Source organism: Amborella trichopoda, chromosome 12 (assembly GCF_054954075.1).
Source record: "Amborella trichopoda isolate Santa Cruz 75 chromosome 12, AtrichopodaSantaCruz75HAP2 v2.0, whole genome shotgun sequence".
NCBI classification, from domain to species: Eukaryota; Viridiplantae; Streptophyta; class Magnoliopsida; order Amborellales; family Amborellaceae; genus Amborella; species Amborella trichopoda.
In genome coordinates, this window is record NC_142347.1 from 35,455,212 (window position 1) to 35,475,333 (window position 20,122).

Here is a 20,122-nt window from a genome sequence, read left to right on the forward strand (position 1 = left end):
TAAAATTTTAGAGATAGAAACTATATCAAATTTTAAAGAGAGAAAACTTGGTAAAATTTTACAGTGGGAAACTATATCAAATTTTAGAGAGAAAATATACAAAAAAATTTAGAGAGAAAATATACAAACTTTTTTAGATTTAAATTTTTAAATAGAGAAATTATCTCAAATTTAAAGTTTTAGAGAGTTTAAAATTTTAGAGTGAGAAACTCTCTCAAAACTTAAATTTTAGATAAAGTATCTTAAAATTTTAGAGAGATAAATTACATTAAACTTTAGAAAGAGAAACTATCTCAAATTTTAAAGTTTAGAGAGAGAATGCATATTAAAATTTTAAAGAGTAACTATATCTAATTTTAGATTGAGGAAGCACCTAAAATTTTTAAAGAGATAAACCATTTGAAAAATTTTAGATAGAAAAACTACCACAAATTTTAAGTTTTAACGAGAGCGTATATTAAAATTTTAAAAAGAAATTACCTAAAATTTTTATAAAAACTATCTCAAAATTTACATTCTAGAGGGAAAAAGCATATTAAAATTTTAGATAGAGTAACTATATCAAATTTTAGAGTGAGACAACCTAAAATTTCTTAAAGAGCAAAACTATATTTAAAATTTTAAAAAATAAACAATCTCAAATTTTAAGTTTTAGATAGAGAAAATACCTTAAAATTTTAAAGAGAGAAATTATATCATATTTTAGAGAGAGAAACTACCTGAAATAATTTAGAGAGAGAAACTATCTCAAAATTTTTATGAAGAGACTTTCTCAAACTTCAAGTTTTAGAGTATCTCAAAATCTGAGAGAGACTAATTTTAGAGAGAAACTATATCAAATTTTTAAAAAGTACCTCAAAATCTGAAAAAGACTTAATTTTAGAGAAACTATATCTAATTTTTAGAGTGTATATGAAATTTATAAAGCAAAACCTCAAAATTTTTAAAAAACCGATTTCAAATTTTAAGTTTTTTAAAGAGTATATTAAAATTTTAAAGAGAGAAACTATCTCAAAAATTTTAATGAGAGAAAAGATTTGCATTTCCACAAAAATAATATTCCAAGCAATCCGAATAGGGAATTTACATTTTTTTTTAATTCCCCCAAATGCGATCCAAAAAGCAATATTCCAAAAAATGTGAATTCTAGTAAATCTCAATTCCAAGATTGATTTTTCCCTGGATATTGAAAAATCAAGGCATCCAAAGGAGCCCTCACGGATCTAGGAATATCAATCCAAGTCAATAATCGCAAAGGAACCGAGAATATCAATCTCAATCAGCTGGAATCACATCATTCTGTCATGTCCCAAGAGAATCCATCCAGGGAAGCAGCGTAATCAACATTTTATTAACCCCTAAGAAATACCGATCCAAATCAGAGATGGGCTTTCAATCTGAATCGGTACGACAAAGGACTAATCCCAACGTGGGTTTCAATACCCTGATTAAAATATCATAAAAGAATTGGTTCCCACTATATTCTACTTTTTTTAAAAACCCATTTTAAATCTTTAAAAATACGACCAATTACCTTTATAAAATAAAACCATATGCATCAAAGCACAAGAATTTCATCGAAAGACCTTTTCAACGTTTTTGATGAAATTTTTGGCAGTTGTCAACAAATCCACCTCTAGAAACTAAGAGTCCTTCATAACATATCATAGACATCTATGCTACTGTCAGTGTATCAGAAGCGCACGTTAGCAATACAAATAGATGAGTAAAAGAGAGGTTCATACTCGAAGACTAAGCCTTATTATATACTTCATAGCCAGTAATAGAAAATCTTAATGCAACATGCATGCCTTCAATAACAGATCTTATTACCAGTGATTGAAAAAAACAAAAGAAAGAATGATTGAATATCGTATTCATGCAGTACATCAAAGTTCAAATCTTGATGTGGACGCATATTGAATGATAATAGAAAGTAAAAGTACTACAAAAAGGCATATTATCAGGAATCATCTTGGGCAGTAGCTGCAAAGTGCCCAGTGTTCTGATCCTGCACACAAACACCATATAAACATGTTTTATGTTTTTAGTCCAATATATAATATAAAAAAGGTAATGATTTTGCATGAATGTAGAATGTGCATCCAGCTCTCTCAGATCCCTAATGTATGTTCTAAGTTGAAAATTGCAGGCATACATCATAGACTGAAATTTCCACGATAAATAAGGGTTTCCTTTAACAAAGTAAAAAAGGAAATTTGAACTAAAATGCATTAGGCCACATGAAATATTTAGTATCTAGCTAATCAATTGGTTGGACCGTGATGGAGAAAAAGTAGGTCATGTAATAGAATTTAATGCTTCAATCTCATCGATTCGATGGTTATAGCGCTCATGACCATATATTTCATGTGATCATATGGATCATAACATACTTTTCTAAGAATAACTGACTCGCACCTTTTGAGTTCTGGTTAATGTCAATCAAAATGATTAGCAGGCCATAACTGCAACAAACAATAGTCATTCACCCATATAGATAAACTGTCCTTATCAATGAATTTCATGGCCGATTAGCCAAATTTTGAAATGTCAAACCGAGTTGTCCTTTATGGCTGATTTCAGGATTCTTTCTGAAGCTTAAGCCAATTAGCGACCTAATTTCAGCCCCCTTATTTCAAAGTTTTGAACATATGTCCTTGTAAAATTTGATCCAAAATGTGTCTTTTCCTCATATCCAAATCACAGTTTCGCTCCCCAGTCAAAAAATAAAAAGAAATCAGAAACTAACAAAGCTCAAAATAGGAAACTGATCAACAAGCCTAAACAATGATATCCGTCTATGGCAAAAGAGATGCGCCTCGTGCCTCTGATGCTGACAATGAATCCAAACAATGACAAGCATATATATATATATATGGAAAACTTTTAAACACGCCTATAGGTGATTTTGAACAATGTATCACCCCACCCCGCCATGGACATGCTATGTCCGTAGCGGTTTATTAAACATAACTGCAACATATGGTATGCAATCCGTCGTGATTTTTACGTGTATTTTGACCACCACAAACATGCTAGGTCTGTGTGGTCTTTATAGATCTACTTATTTTATATCTCTTACAGATCCAAATATTTTAAATGTTTTATCTTTAAATCTAAAAACTCAAGGATTTAATATGATGTTAGGTTCTCAAAACATAGCCATCATTTATTGTATTTATTATAAAACTAAGAATACGTTATGTCCAAATGTACTTCAAATAGATACCAGAGGACAAACAATATTTTTCCAAACCAATATGGAAAAATCCAATACGATTATACCAAAAACAATATCATGGTCAGATATTATCTTACCACAAACATGGTCTATCCATAATGAAAATCAACCATCACAAACATCTATCCAAAACATTCCAGATAAAATTATTGAATATACAGATGGAAATATTGAAATCCAATTCACAAATAATAGAATTTTGCAACCAATGGATGATTCATCCATCTCGGGTACTTCAAGTACTTATTCTTTCCGAAAATCAGAACCAGAACCAGCTAGAAAATCTGTTACTACTTACAATAGAATTCCTCCCATCATAACTATTCCATCAACACCAATAAAACCACAAATTGTTGGACTATTAAGAACATCTGATAATATCATTATCCCTCAATATAAACAGGCTCAGGAAGAACCTGATGAAGCAGAATTCATTCATGTACTACAACTTGAAGAAAAATTGGATAAAGAATTTATCATAAATGATTATTTATCCCACGAAAATAAAAATATCAGAAAATGGTATGTAGAAACTTTTGATCCTAAATTAATATCTTTGTTTCATAAAAGATTCAACAAATGGAGAAAACAAGGAAATAAAGGAACATGTTCTTTTGATTGGTTAAAAGACATCCTACTCCAAAAACAAATTCCTATTCCCGATTTTGAAATAAATACACTAGAAACCCAGTATACATTATTCAATACTACTGAAGGAAACACAATCAAAGCCATACATCCTCCTGAACAAAGTTTGAAAATACAAGGAATAGCTGATACAGTGACTACAGGATCCGCCACCACAGGATCAAACACAGAGCATAATATAGGATCCTCAACCCAAATGATTGTATACGAAACAATAGCTACACCATACAAACTAAACAACGTGAATTTATCTCGTATGGAATTACTCCCACACATATTTGAACAAAACAATTATACGAATCTCTATCTTCACACTATTGGATAACAAACTATTAGAATAGAAAACTTATTACATCCTCCCACCTATAAGGAAAAGAAACAATTATTCTTTAAACCTCCTCCTGAATTAAATAAAGAAAAATTTCATATAGGTGATGATAATAAAACACTAATGGATCAATTAATTTCTAAATTATCCAACTTAGAAATAAAAGGTCCCAAACCTAAAGAAAATATTATTATACCAGACAGCGATAGAGGAAAATCAAAAATCCCAGAACATGATAATATGACTCTTCAAGAAGAAATAATGTTCCAAGAAAATGAAAATATTGAACTGCCAATCACCAACACAATAACAAATATACAAAAAGCATTTTCCGAACATCATATTTCCCCGGATACGATAAATCGAGTCAACTATAATAAAAATTGGCAACCAATAAATGCCCGACCATATTATAAGAGACCAACCCCAGTTGATATCCAATTAGAAGAAGACCTTACAAGTCATACCTCTACATATACTGGTCGAACTATTATAGATTGGAACATTGATGGAATTTCCGATCACCGAATATTAGATACAATGAAACATATGACTATGTATGCTTCGGCATGTAAAATGGCTGGTAGCCATGATCAGGAAATAGCAAAAGCCATAGTTTCAGGATTTACTGGATGACTAAGAGGATGGTGGGATTCCTATCTCAATGAACAAACAAAACAACAAATATTAACAAATACTCGTCAATGGACAGCAAAAGATGAACACGACCAGAATATGGTATATTCTGAAAGTGATGCTGTCAATTCACTGATTTATATAATTGCTCTTCATTTCATAGGAAATACTTCAATACTTGCAGCCCGAATTGCTGATCTTTTATCTAATTTACGTTGTCCTACACTATCTCACTACAAATGGTATAAAGACGTTTTTTTCTCTCGTTTATTTATACGAGAAGATAGTCATCTTGACCACTAGAAAGAAAAGTTCGTAGCAGGACTACCATATCTATTCGCTGAAAAGGTCAAAGAACGTCTGAAAAATAAAAATAGTGGTATAATCAATTACTCTCAATATACTTTAGGTGAATTATCCTCTGAAATATGTGCTGAAGGCTTAGCCCTATGCATAGATATGAAACTCAAAAAGCAACTTGATAAACAAAACACAAGTGGTAACAAAGAGTTAGGAGACTTCTGCCAACAATTTGGCTATCATATTGATAAAAATAAACCACATAAAATATATAAAAAGAAAAAACATCGCATTAATAAACCCGAAAAAACACACAAGTCTTTTCCAACCAAATATAAGAAATTTACTAAACGTTTTGCATCTAAAAAATTCCAACAAAACAATAAGAAATTACCTGTTTGCTATAAATGTGGAAAAGTTGGCCATTATAAAAACCAATGCAAAGTCAAACAAAAATTAGACTCTATTACATCAGATGAGCAAATCATAAATAAAATATATGACATTATTCAAATATATGATTCATCTACTAGTTCAGATACAGACACTAATTCAACAAGTAGTGATACATCTTTTATAGGAACTATGCATAATGATGATTTTTATTGGTCCACAAATAGTAATTCTGACACAGATGAAGAAATATGTAAATGTCCTATTACAACTTCTGATATTCATACGCTAATAAAAGAAGACAATCTTATTTTAGACCTAATAGAGAAAATTTCTGACCCCGATGAAAAAAGAGAAATAATTACTCAATTTATTAATTTGACTAAAACAAAAACAAAACATATGCCATTAGTCAAACCTCCTGATAATTATAACTTTTCTGATATAATGAAACGTGTAAGTCAGCATGAAGCTACACAAAAAGAACCTACTATTGCTGAACTCAAAGCCGAAGTAAATACAGTCAAGATAAAAGTAACCCAATTAAAAAATAGAATTCAAATTCTTGAACTCCATAATAAAACTTTCGAAATAGACACTGATTCAGATGCCATTGAATTTGACCACTTACTCAAATCATATCATCCCAATGATTATATAAATCAATGCGAATCGTCTGCCAGGAAATCAGTAAATGTATTAAATAGAGTAATCACACAAAAATGGTTTGTCTTAGTAACCATTGTAATAAGTGATGAATATGAATTCCAAACTCTAGCCTTAGTTGATTCAGGTGCTGATCTTAATTACCTCAATGAAGGATTAGTTCGTACAAAATACTTCGATAAAACTACTCAAATCCTTAACACTGCGGATGGGGGTAGACTATTTATTAAATACAAATTATCTAATGCTAAAATTTGTAAAGAAGGACATTGTTTTCCTACTCCATTTATTATGGTCAAGGGACTCAGCCAGGCTGTAATCCTTGGCGTACCTTTCCTCACTCTGTTATATCCAATTACTATTTCCCATACAGGTATTGAAACAAATACCCATGGTACCCCTATTAAATTTGAATTCCTTGATAAACCAAAAATCAAAGAAATTAATACTGTCAAACAAAATATCAAACAAAAAGAAGATTTTATAGGATCGTTACGACTTGAAATCAAACACAAGATTATCAGTGAAAAACTCCAAACTAATGATATGATACAAAAAATATAACAACTCAAAAGTCTTATTGAAAACGAAATATGTAATGATCTACCAACCGCTTTTTGGCATAGAAAACAACATATTGTTGGATTACCATATGAACCAAATTTTAGTGAAACGAAAATACCAACAAAAGCTCGACCTATTCAGATGAATACGGAATTTTTACAAACATGTCATAATGAAATTAAAGATTTGCTTCATAAGAAACTCATACGTCCCAATTTATCTCCCTAGAGCTGCTCTGCTTTTTATGTCAATAAAAACGCCAAACAAGAACGAGGAGTTCCACGACTAGTTATTAATTATAAACCCCTCAATAAAGTATTACAATGGATTAGATATCCCATTCCAAATAAAAAAGATTTACTCGATAGACTCGTACATGCAGTCATCTTCACCAAATTTGATTTAAAATCTGGCTTTTGGCAAATACAGATAAAGGAAGAAAATAAATATAAAACAGCATTTAATGTCCCTTTTGGACAATATGAAATGGAATGTTATGCCCTTTGGTCTTAAAAATGCTCCATCTGAATTCCAGAAAATAATGAATGATATATTTAATCCTTTCTATAAATTCATGATAGTTTATATTGATGACGTTCTAGTATTCTCTGAATCTCTTGAACAACATTTTAAACACCTTCATACTTTCATCCACACAGTTAAAAATGCTGGATTAGTAGTCTCTGCTAAAAAGCTAAATCTTTTCCAAACAAAAATTACATTTTTAAGACATAATATAAATCAGGGGACAATTATCCCAATTGATAGATCCATTCTCTTTGCTGATAAATTTCCTGACAAAATTTTAGATAAAACTGAATTACAAAGATTCTTAGGATGTCTGAATTATATAAGTGATTTTTACCAAAATCTAGCTCTTGATGCTAAACCCTTATATGACCGATTAAAGAAGAATCCTCCACCATGGACTGATGTCCATACTTTGGCTATACAACGACTTAAATTAAAAGCCAAAGAATTACCATGTTTAACTTTATCTAATCCTACAGCTTTTAAAATAATTGAATGTGATGCTTCTGAATTAGGACTTGGTGGCATATTAAAACAATCAGTTGATTCCAATATATATATATATATATATATATATATATATATATATATATATACATCTGGAAATGCTGGCGTAAGCCCACTAGCTCATAGCTACATATGAATCCAACCGTCAAGATTCAATCTGGGTCAATCTGACGTTCACGACCTCATTTTGTATTTTAATTTTAATTTTTTCTATAAATCCAAATCAACATGAAATTTTAGATGTCTATTCTTATCATCAAGGTACACCTAATAAAAATGTCAAAAAAATAATTCGTAAAATATAAATTGACAAAATACCCCTGAAAAGTTTCAAGGGTATTTTGGTCAATTCATTTTTTACAAATTAATTTTTTAATATTTTCATTATATTCTCAAATTTTTAAAGAACACACGTCCAATATTTTAAATGATTTGGATTTATAGAAAAAAAAAAATTCAAATATGAAATGAAGTTGTGATTATTGTATTAGTCCAAATTGAATCTTGGCCGTTAGGTTCATATGTAGCTGTGAGCTAATTGGCTTACGCCAGCATTTCCCATATATATATATATATATATATATATATATATGAAGCCACTATACAATGCCTATGAGTGAAAATGAACAGTGTTTTCGCCCTTAGGCTTGGCATCGTCCGAATTTTTTGGATAGCGAGGATTAAACATATGAAAATCCTGAAAATGACGGGTCTAGATAATGTGTTGCAAGATGCACTGTTTCGGGGACTCAAATTTTTTTTTTTTTCATATTCATATATCTCGATGTCGAGATGATCAATTAGAAGGTTTTTAACATTAAAACAACATTTTCCGATGGATTTTTTAGGCGCATATGTAATTCTATATTTTAAGGTTGCAACCTTATATAAACTTTTTCCTTTTTTTTTGGGGTAAGTAAAAATAATTAATATTACATGTGGGTGCTGTCATTGTCCTCTATAGTTTATAAATGCTTTTGTTTCTATTAAGAATTTCTACTTTACCCTAAACTAATTACTTAAAATACCCCTAAACAAAAATTTACTATATTATAAGATAAGGGTATCAAGTATCCAAAAATATTGAGTACATCAAGTATATACTCCAAGTGTAGGAGTAGCCTTACAAAGCCCAGGTTGGACTAGCCTACACCTACACATGGAGTATATACTTGATGTACTCAATATATATATATATCAATTCACCCTCTAAATGTGCAGTCACATTTGTCTGATATGACAAACTTCGAGGTTTAGAAGCTCAATAAGCACCCAGGGCCATAGAACTCAAAACTTAATTTATCACGTTCCAAATGCATCATTCTTTTCTATTATCAAGCTTCCTCAAAACCAATTGGCATATAAATGAAGACTAAAAGCACGTAAATCAACCATTTCCCATATTAATTGTTTAAATCTATTTGTCAAATTAAAAATATGAGATCTTTCAGAGGATGTTATGACAGGTGAAATCTTCAATCTTATGTCCTTCATAACCATTTGCATATTGTCTATCCATTATTAGAATCCTACACCACCTAAAGTTTCTCTTGAAAATGTCAAATTACTTTCACTGCCTTTTAAAATTGCCTAATAACAAGTCATGCTCAATCTAGTTGAAATTTGACCAAAACACCAATTTCCACCAAAAGAAAATACCCAATCTATCCAGCATTCCATTAATGGAATTCTGCACCATCGAAATTTTCTCATGATAATATAATAAACTACTCCCATTATCTTTTAAAATTACATTACATAACGAGTTATCCTCAATCTAGTTGAAATCTGACCAAAACACCGATTTGCCTGAAAGGAAAGACAGTATTTTATAAGGTATCTTGATATTTGATCATTATCCTCCATTTTATTGCGCTACACAGAATTATATAGTAAATTCATATAATTTTCACTTTCACTGCCTTATTTTTGGGTAATTTTTTCACTGCCTTATTTGCTTTAGCATATCGCATAACTTGCATGCCTGCAGTTATTCAGAGACTGCCCACACCAGAGGAATGCAATTTGAATCAATACAAGCAAATGAAACAGGTTATCAATCAAGTCAATGACTCAAGACTAGCACCAAAGGTGGGAACTAACCTGAGCCATGGAGCGCTTTTTCTTCAAGAGTTGAGTCCTTACTTTACTGATTGCAGAGTTCGGTGACCTGAACATTCTCTGCAGAAAGAATAAATACAGAAGTTAATACAATGTAGATTTCGGAACCAGCAACTGTATCTTTTAAGTCACTTATTACCCAAAAGGCAATATTTGCTAGAATGAAGAAAACCCTCAAAGCCCTAGGTCTTTACAGTATGGAGCACTTTAAAGTTCATGAAAGAGAGAGCACATTAACTTTCATATCTGCATGTCACTTATTACCCAAAAGGCAACATTTGCTAGAATGAAGAAAACCCTCAAATCCTTAGTTTTTTACAGCATGGACCACTTCAAAAAGTTCATGAAAGAGAGAGAACACTAACTTTCATATCTGCATGACTCAACACAAAAACTTCCTCTGATCTTTTTAAAATTCAGTGAGTAAGTCAACTCACGTTGAGCACTCAGTAAACCTCATAAGATTCAGCTGATTTTCATGAGTTCTTTTTTTTTCTTTTTTCTTTTCCTTTTTTTAATCGTAGACTCTTGTAAGATGCCACTCAAGACCGTGGAAATTCTTGATATGAGTCCATGTTTAAACTTAGGACTCCTGCTTCCAACTAGGACCTCACACTATTGAGAAGCCAAGGCCCAAAGATCAGACATCCATTCTAATCTATCACAGTAGGCTGATTGCACCAACTACTTGCATCAAATAAGTAACTCAATTACACAATCACTAAAAAATGGAAAAGTGGGAGTTTTGTCTCCCCCTAGTTTCGCAGCAAAGCCTTTCCTTTGGCCAGTTTACATGACTTCAGACTTCAGACATCACTTAAAGTAACTTTAAATCTTTAGAAGCCTCTTGTCACCAAATTCAAATTGCAAGTTAGAATGTAACAGATTTATTAAAATGTGGAAACCCTCCCTAATGCAGTATATATTACACCCTTGAACACAACATATTCAAACATGTTGGCACTAGGTCTACGGTATGAGTTCTCAATCCCTTCACCCACTAATATCTCTTGAAAAATGTAGTACTATTTCATTAATACAATACTACCATTTCCCTTGTTATCATCAATACCATCTTGCCTTTAAAATTCCCAAGCAATAAAAAATAGAGGTTCCCAGCAAGTAGCAATGGCTTGGCAATTCTTACGTAGACGTATATTCATCATTGGCAACTAGACTCTTGCCAGTCACTTAGGTATAATTAAAAATAATATGGGTGCACTAATACAAACAGAACAAGATCCAGTCAAAGACAAAATGAAATTGGATGGAGGTGACAAACAACGGGGTATTGGCTCTCCTGAGGCACCTAATCAGTTTCATTATGACAAACGATTGACACAAGCATAATGGCAATTCAATCTCCAAAAAAAAAAAAAAAACATAATGGCAATTTATAAACTTTATATACAACGAATTTTCAATGAAGTAGGCGTACATTGTATTTACAAAAAGAAGAAAGGAACCATAAATTGCATTGAGATAATGGAAAATCATGCCCCGTAAGGAATGTGTCATATATCAGAGTCCAAAAGAATAGTCTGATACTAATTTCTTTCTTACTCTCCAATAGCTCATTGCCATACACCAAAGCCCCCATCCTTCGAGAGGTATGCATCATCGAGTCTCTCTAGATTTTCCCTACAGCCCACAACTGCTTTTTATATTTATTCTTCTCGACTGTCACAGTCACTGCTGCAAGTGCATTCCATCCCTTCATTATCAATGAGATTGCTGTCAATCCCGACAATCCCTTTTTCCAAATGTTTATTCTTTCACCTCACTAACATCAACTGCAGATTAGACCATACCTGACAGCTTTCCTAGATCCAAAACTCCCCATGCTCCCTCTCCTGCTGAATACATCAGCTTGGCTATTCTCTTACCTCGTCCTACATCTCACAGCATATCACCTTCCTAATATATAGAATTTTCTCCTATTTTTTCATCTTTTCTTGCTCTTTCATCATGACATTGACTTGTCCATGCGAGTGAAACAGTAGATTTACAGTTAACCCAACCACCCAATTGAACTCAAATTGTGGCTATTTATAAATATCAAATCCTGCAATGTCAAAGAGCCAATCTTCCCAAGATGAAAACCAGCTCATAACATGAACCACATTATTGATAATTTTTATGGTGGCAGAATGATGAAGCATGCTCCTAGGGTTCGAGCTTGGTCTCAACTGGTTAAGGTGCTAGCTATTGCAAGAATACTTTCAAAAGTTCTCAAACATCAATGCTGAAAAAAAAATAAATGAACTCCCATGATTTGATGATTTTATACCAATGTAAAAAAATATTGCTCTTAGATGGTTCACACTTTTTTTGTATGGATATATCGTGTGTACTTGACAGCCAGCTGAAGTGAAAAACTCCATTATATTTTGTCCATAAGTAGGCAGCAAGTAATGATGTCTTGAACAAACATGCGATGAACGAAGCACAGTCATGGGGTGAGAAAGTAAACCCTGACCAAAAAAATATCACAGCCATCAAGATCATCAACAACTGCTTGTCTAGCCATGAAATGGATCATAACCACTTCGGTATTGCACAAATGAGTAGTATGTTCACACCACTAACAATCACAGACACCTGACTACATGAACGTGAGCTTCAGGGTTCCAAAATAGCCAGTGATTCGAAAGGTGCTAACCATGGGCATTAAGGAGAGAGATCCCACTCTCTAATATCTGGCCATATGAATCATAACTTGCCCTGCCTAATGCATACTACATATCTGGTGTAAAAGTCTTATACACAATTACTCTTCGTAAACAATAGAATTAGGGTTTTTAAGAAAAAAAGGTGTATATGACATTTTCATTAAGATATTAGATCTCTTGGGTTTATATTTTTTATTTTAGCTCTGTGCTTCCAATTTGCCCCTCTTTTCTATTAAAAATGGATCAAAATAGGATCGGCCATTCTTGTTCTCTTCGACCTTGCCCTTACCCCATTTTCTCTCTATCATCTTTCCCTTTTCTCATTCTCTCTGGGAAAACATGCTTCAACAATGGATCTGGCCACTACACAGAAGAAAAATCTTCATATCATCTCTCATGGATTTCAATTGCTTCACAAGTTTCTTTGTCAGGACAACTCAATATCTTGCATTTGCTTATGTGAAAAATTAAAAGATTGCTTGGTCTCTAGGTCAAAAGAAACAGAAGAGCTACTACAAAAAGTGAAGATTGCTTAAGGATCCTGTTGATAGTTGAGGGAACCAAACTGCACTCTTTTGGAACTCTGAGATGTTGGGGTTATCGTCTTGTTTTTGGGGAGTAGAACAATTGCTAGGGTAAATGGGGAAGCACGTTTACAAAGCTTGAAACAGACAACGACTCATCATCTTAAATACATGCTTCAGACGATGTAGCCTTATTGTCTGTCAGTTTACCAAAATATATTCTCTTCCTGCAATCTTAAAGTGGTTCAAAATGAAAAAATGTCAAAAAGTAAACACAGTGAGAGAGGTGATTGCAAAAATAGACAAAAAGGGAAAAAGAACTGCAGGGAATATCCTTGTTGGACGGTTTTATGCTTTCATAGGCATCTTCTTCGACTACAACCAAATGAAGTTTTTCTTGAGATTTTTATCACTTAGGATTATGAGTAATGCTGAATTTACTTTATCCATTGTGATCATTAATTTCTCCAAATCATGGATGGTGTTGATTTGAATTCTCACTCTAGAACATTTTGTTCTTTTCTTGGGCATCATAGTTTTCATCAAATTCCACTGCAAAAATTTTCTCCAGTATCTGGAGGTTTGGCCAAAATTGTACAGTCAGATTCAAATTTATCAAATTTTGCATGCATTAATAGCTCATCTACTCACTCTCAGATTAAAATAATAGATAGAAAGAGAGAGCAGGGACAGGACGATTTCAGAAAGGAAAGGAAAGTGGAGAAGGAGGGTGGGGTTTACGCCTCAAAGAGGGAGGAGACAGTGATGACATTTTGATGATTCATGGCAACCCATAAGAAAAACTACAGAAATGTTTTAATTCCATATAAAATCTCCATAAACTCAGGAAACATAAAAACTGTGAAAAAAATCAGCAACAACCCTCCCTCTTTCCCTTTCAGTCAACTAGATAAAGATTGACAACAAGGAGATAGGCTCCCCAGATAACTAGCAGTTTAGAACTCAATTCCAGTAAGAACAGTGGAAGGAGATAAATTCCAGTTCTTTAATAGGAAGAGAGGGAAAATAGATCATTTGGCCCTCAAGGACACTAGTTCATGCTGGGACACTGGAGACAGGAGACCAAAGTCAAAAATAAAGAGTCAAGTTTTCGTTGTTGTCTTAAAAAACCCTAAAAGTTAGTATAATAAAAATCAATACAAGTTAATATAAAAAGTATTATAGCTAGAGGTACACATTAAAAGAGCAGCAGAACAAATACACCCAAACAAGAATATCAGTTTTTTCTTAAACTTATAGCATGGGGCTGTTTGTCAATTAAGGTCATGGGTTGAAAGTTGAAACCCACATTTTCCTCTCCATAGCAAAAAATAATCCAGAGCCAAAGTAAAAGACACTTGTCTTAGACCTCACTTTATGAGCCTTACAGCACGATACCTATCAAAAAACAAGCACAATTAGACATTTCATGACCGTACCTTTTCCCTCACTGTTAGTGATTGCTGCTTATCTCTTCTAGGAGTGAAATCAAAAATCTCTTGAAGCAGGTCATTCTCCTGCCAAAAGCCCATCATGGCATTCAGCCAATTCATAAATGTGACAAACCAACCATTTACAGATAGATATGCACAAAATGATTGTTAAACATTGCTTCGTGTGAAGCCAAAATGGAGTAAAATTGTAGATCAACAAACTTACCTGCATATGTGTCAGAAATCCCTTCCCGAGAAAATGCTTCAAAAAGTTCAACTGTTCAGAAAAGTAATCAACACAAACTTGAGAAACAGACTCCAAACATTTTTCTTCTCTGATAGCTAACAGACACTCCCAAAATGAAGATATCAAGCAAAACACACTGGACAAAGAAAACATTACTTGTATCAGTTGGGTCCATGTAATAAATTTCAACACATCCCCATGTTTAAGTTTCACCAATGCTTCTGGGCCATCACCAGTCTGAAATTCAAATAAAAGTTAAGAGTATATAAATTGCTAAATTTCATTTCAGGCCTAATCTCTCTCTCCCACAAACTTCCCCCCAAAAAAATGAACATAAAGTAAATTAAATTCAAAATAATGCCAGTTAGGAAACAGATAAAACCTCAAGCGATGCCAAAATATCGCGAAATGAGCTGCGTTGGTTGTTCAGATCTTTCTTCGAAGAACCTTTTCCCCCAGCCTCAATGGAAAGGTCCTCCACTTGGTTCAGGATTTTACCGTACAATAGATTTTCATATTGTGCTTTTTCTGGGGATTCATTTTCATCAGGGATTAGCCTTTGAAGTTCATCAATAAGAGCAAGTGCTTCACCAGCAGCAATTCTAACAGAACGATCGTCTTTATCCAACAAAGATGACATAACAGAGGCTGACCTGTAAACAAAAGCAGCACCCCATCATTGGGTCAAAACCATAATCTTCCTCAAGTAGTGCCACAAAGAACTTTTTTTTTTCGTTTCTAAAATGCCATTAACCAAATAAGCCATTAACCAAATAAGCCATTAACCAAATAAGCCATTAACCAAATAAGCCAATATGGTTTTCACAAAAATTACACTCACACAAGCAAGAATTTGGAATCAGCCTTCCAACTAGGAATTGTTGTCAAAAGAAATGCCCATGCTGATATAGCGAATGCCACTAAATTTGGTGGAAGCTTATTGGATGATACAGCCTGAAAAGAATGAGAATAAAATAAGCATCTCTAAGAAAAGAGCGAAGCACCACTCTGCCTGGCAACTCCAAGCTTAATAATCTGTCACAGACTACATCTGAAATTTTTAAATCAAATGCATTAACAATCACATTACTTGAGGAGCCGATTTTGGGTGAATCAAATGCCACATAAGTTCCATAGATTTTTCAGTGTCCTCATCATTTCCACCAACGAACGTAAGAATAGCAAGGCAATCTAGCACCTACAATTGAGCACCTTCCTAATTTAGATAAGAATACGATATATGATTAAGCTCCCATACCATAGTGGAGACATAATATGCATACCGCTGATCTCTTCCCAGATTCACATCCACCTTTCAGTGCTTGAGAAAGGTGGGGCATTGCCTCCTCCAAGATTTTATGTGCCCTATAGCCAGCTCCGATAGTAATTGCTAGTAAACCTGCACATCAGGTTCCACCTTCTCCATTGATTTAACAAATCTAAGCGGGAGAGAGAGAGAGAGAGAGAGAGAGAGAGAGAGAGAGAGAGAGAGAGGGAGAGAACCTAGGGCATGAGAAGCCAAGGCAGCCTCAGAAGAAGATCCTCGCTTAATTGAGTTGATGAACAGATGCACTAAAGTAACATGTCTGGAAATATTGATTGAATTAGAACCAGAACACTAATTAACAGCCAAGACATACATAACTTTCAATGAGTTCAAACTTCAAACTTGGGCTAAAAGCAAACATACTCACTTATTTTCTGCAAAAACAACCTCAAAATCGCTTGAGAAAGCATCAACAAGTCCTTTCAGACCCTTCTCTCGAGTCGATGGCCTATATCATAAACTTAAATAGCATAAGCTGATTTCTACTAAAACTGCCACAAATATACTAAATAAAATTTAAGATACACATACTTAGTACATATTCATAACCTATAGCTACCCTAGAAGATTTAAATCCAAATATGCAGCCTCTTCCACCAATAGCAATAACAAATAACATTGTAAAGCCACCTGTAACTATGTGCATATTTCTATTCATTAGATATTTAGAGGATGGATGATTAACACACATCTTGATGTTCACAGTCATCTCTTGGGCATCTGACCATATAGGTCATGGATTGCATCAGGCAATACTTGCTATTTCATATTGTTAATTGTCTGGTCAATTGTTACCACTATAAAGAAAACATTTACAGTTGGTAAATTGAGTTCTCGATTTGGATATTCATTTCAACTATGGGTTATTTATGCAACTAAAATATGTGTATTATAATGAAAAGTATATTTCAGATGATATATTAGCTATGAGGGTTCACCAACTTTAACAAGGTCACCTGAAATAAAGAGAAAGAAATGAAAGTAGAAATGGATTATAATTATTTTTAATATTGACGTTAGACAAAGAACTGGACTTTTTATAATATAATTTCTAGAAATGTAATATAATAGATGTTATACATTTTATTAATGTCTGAAGCCATGAAACCACATATATGCATCACAGGATTCATGCATTGAGGGTCTTGAAAATGCACATCATACAATCCATACTTTCATATTCACCCAAACCATCAAAATATTTTTTCCTGACCTGTTTCAGATCAAAATGCAACAAACTTATATCACTACTAATCAACAAGGCATCATAAGAAAAAACACTGAAAGAAGACAACAGCATCTGTAGAGTTTCTTGAAGTATTCTTCAATAAAAACATAGACAAATATTCCAGCTAATGTTGCACATTGGCTTCACAGGAGTACCTCTTTTCATATAGCGCATCCACATAATCCTCTAACTGAAACTCTTCATCATGTATATCATCATTCTCATGGACTAATGTTCTATCTGACAAAGTACTTGACGAAGTACTTAAAGAGTCGTCATCACTATCAAACAGTTTTGACCCCTTGCGAGTGCTGCGATCTGCATATATTAAAGATAAAGTTTAATTTAGTATGTATAGAAAAAAACCATAGTAAGACAAATATCTATTGATCATGCCCATAATTTACAATGGAAAGGAAACATACATACGCTTGCAGCACGCACACACAAAATGAATCCCATATTCTCAGTGCTTACCCACTGCACTCACTCAGCAGCAAAGATAGTTACCTTTCTGGAGAACAGAAGTAAAGGGACTAGATATTCCCCATATAAGCTACCATTTTTACAATTATCATCTTTATGCCACCTATGGAGATTCTTCATCAACTTCTAAATCAAAATCAGCCATCACACGATAATATCCATATGCACTGTGAGTTTTCCAGTTAAATCAGCACCACAAACAGTGTAAAGGTACCAAAGATAAACCAGTTATTTTGAAAGGTTGCCAAAGGAGCCTTTTTAGGAGTGAACATCGCACGATTCTCTATCTTAACACTAGAAACCATCGAAAATTAACCATCAAACGCCACTTCCAAGTTCCAACAACAGCTGCCCTTTCTTTTCTATTGAACAATTAAACGCTTTTAAATAAGTGATACTTCGTGATCTTCCATCACTTCAAGATTGGCCTTGCCGCAACTTGAAAGCAAATCCAACTAAATAGCTTCCAAATGATGCAACTATGCAAGTCATTCTACTCTTGATGATAAGAAGCATGCTCAAAAGGGTAACCTCCAACAGCATCAACAAGGTGAAGTTGCATGAACTTTTTTTTTTTTTTTTTTCTCTTTTTTTTGTTTTGACTGATCAAAAAATTCATTAATCAAAGCAGAAGTACAACCGTAAAAGAAAAGAAAAAAAAAAAAAAAAAAAAAAAATATATATATATATATATATATATATATATATATATATATATATATATATATATATATATATATATATATATATATATATATATATATATATATATGTCATTGGAATGCCAAGGCAACATCCCTAAGATAACTAAACTACTTCACTCTCAAGTACAGGACTCTCTCTCATCATTCATTTGCATGACAAGCCAACATGCATGTATCTTAGTTATCATAAAACTAAGGGATCCACATGGGAAGGGGAGAGGATAAAGAAGTCGAGAGTGTGGAGAAGCTGACCTTCCATAAGGAATTACCAAGGAACTATGAGGAAAACCTGCTTTTTGAAGAAAAAGTCTCAACAAAATGGTTCACACATCTAAGATTCAAATATGGAAGTCCTTTTCTGTAAGTAATGTGCCACAAAATTCATGCAATTTCAACAAAGTCTCAACGTGTGCTGGATAAAGTGGTAAGCTGCCACCAAGTACGAGGATTCTAAGATCAAGGATATTTAGAAAGTAAATCCATGAGTACACAACCGGTTGCTCTTAATGTAGAACACAACCGGTTGCTCTTAATATAGAACACAAAGAGAATGCGACCTACAACTTCTTCACTGTTTAGATACCAAGTGTTATTTCCCTTTCATTCTTCTTAATAATTGTAACCGCAAATTTGTTATCCATTCAACAAGATTATATTGCTAAACTTCAGTAGGCTTTCTCAATCCTTAAGTCCTGGTAGATAAGGTTTCTAATAAAATCATAAGTAGTTCCATTCAATTCCTCAGAATTCAGTGAATAACTTCCTAGCTATGCCTCAAAATAAAACAATCCAAGATTCATTGAGCCGATTTCAGGCTAAACAGGTACCAATTAACAAAACCAAAACACACACACACAGAGAGCAATATCAAATTATCAATCATATATGATGACGAAGATGAAGATGAAGATGATGATGATGAAGATGATGATGGTGATGACGACAATGATCATCATCATCATCATTGGTGAAGTTAAGAGAGAAAGGATCTCATGTCAAGCACCTCTGAGCTTTAAATTCAAGCAGAGATGAACAAGCATAACAAGAAGCACAATCGAACAACAATCAAAAATGAAATTCGACATTTAAACAACCGAACAACAATCAAAAACGAAAATCGACCTTTAACAGCGCACTTACTTCTCCCCATGCCGAGATCCTGCCTGTTATAAACGAACCAGAGCTCTACCAAAGCGCAAATCAATTGAGAGAGGAAAATAGTTACAGATGAATGAAGAGGTGTCGATGAGACGGAAGCTCCGATTCAATGCAAGTCCTATGAAGTCAGAGAGATTTATATCCATGTGATAAGAGAAACCTGGAGAATATTCAGGGGAACAAATGTAAAGCATGAAACGGAGGGAGGGAGAAAGATGTGGCGCTGTTTCGCCTCAAGCCCTAAATTGAGTGCGAGAAAGATGTGGTGAGGTGTAACCCTGAGCCCCAAATGCGACATTTGAGGCTTTATAGAGAGAGAGAGAGAGAAAGACTTGACTCAACTAGTGTTGGAGTTGTATAGAGCCGAGGCCCTAAACAATCAAAGTAATGCGTACCTTCAAATAG

The 20,122-nt window shown here is 33.4% G+C and overlaps 1 protein-coding gene across 2 annotated transcripts; it reads right to left on the reverse strand.

The window, feature by feature from the left end:
* Window positions 1-1,742: 1,742 nt before the first annotated feature.
* SAT32 (interferon-related developmental regulator family protein / IFRD protein family) lies at window positions 1,743-20,013 on the reverse strand. Of its 2 annotated transcripts, none has more exons than XM_011626917.3 (13): window positions 19,700-20,013; window positions 17,525-17,687; window positions 16,509-16,589; window positions 16,318-16,400; window positions 16,098-16,213; window positions 15,905-16,012; window positions 15,656-15,768; window positions 15,197-15,467; window positions 14,971-15,051; window positions 14,794-14,844; window positions 14,574-14,651; window positions 9,921-9,998; window positions 1,743-2,011 (listed from the first exon to the last, which is right to left on the reverse strand). In XM_011626917.3, exons 1-13 carry the CDS (start codon window positions 19,707-19,709, stop codon window positions 1,964-1,966), a joined length of 1,281 nt encoding a protein of 426 aa, XP_011625219.2. In that variant the 5' UTR covers window positions 19,710-20,013; the 3' UTR covers window positions 1,743-1,963. The 2 variants fall into 2 exon arrangements, with proteins under 2 accessions (XP_011625219.2, XP_011625218.2); XM_011626916.3 differs by having other exon boundaries at window positions 19,682-20,013.
* Between the last annotated feature and the right edge of the window lie 109 nt (window positions 20,014-20,122).

Coding starts and splice junctions, on each gene's coding strand:
- SAT32 (XM_011626916.3), bottom strand. CDS start 19,709: ATGGGGAGAAGTAAGTGCGCTGTTAAAG. Junction 15,052..15,196: donor ATATTTTGGCATCGCTTGAG/GTTTTATCTGTT, acceptor TTTGAATTTCAG/ACTGGTGATGGCCCAGAAGC. Junction 14,652..14,793: donor GATTTCTGACACATATGCAG/GTAAGTTTGTTG, acceptor GGCTTTTGGCAG/GAGAATGACCTGCTTCAAGA.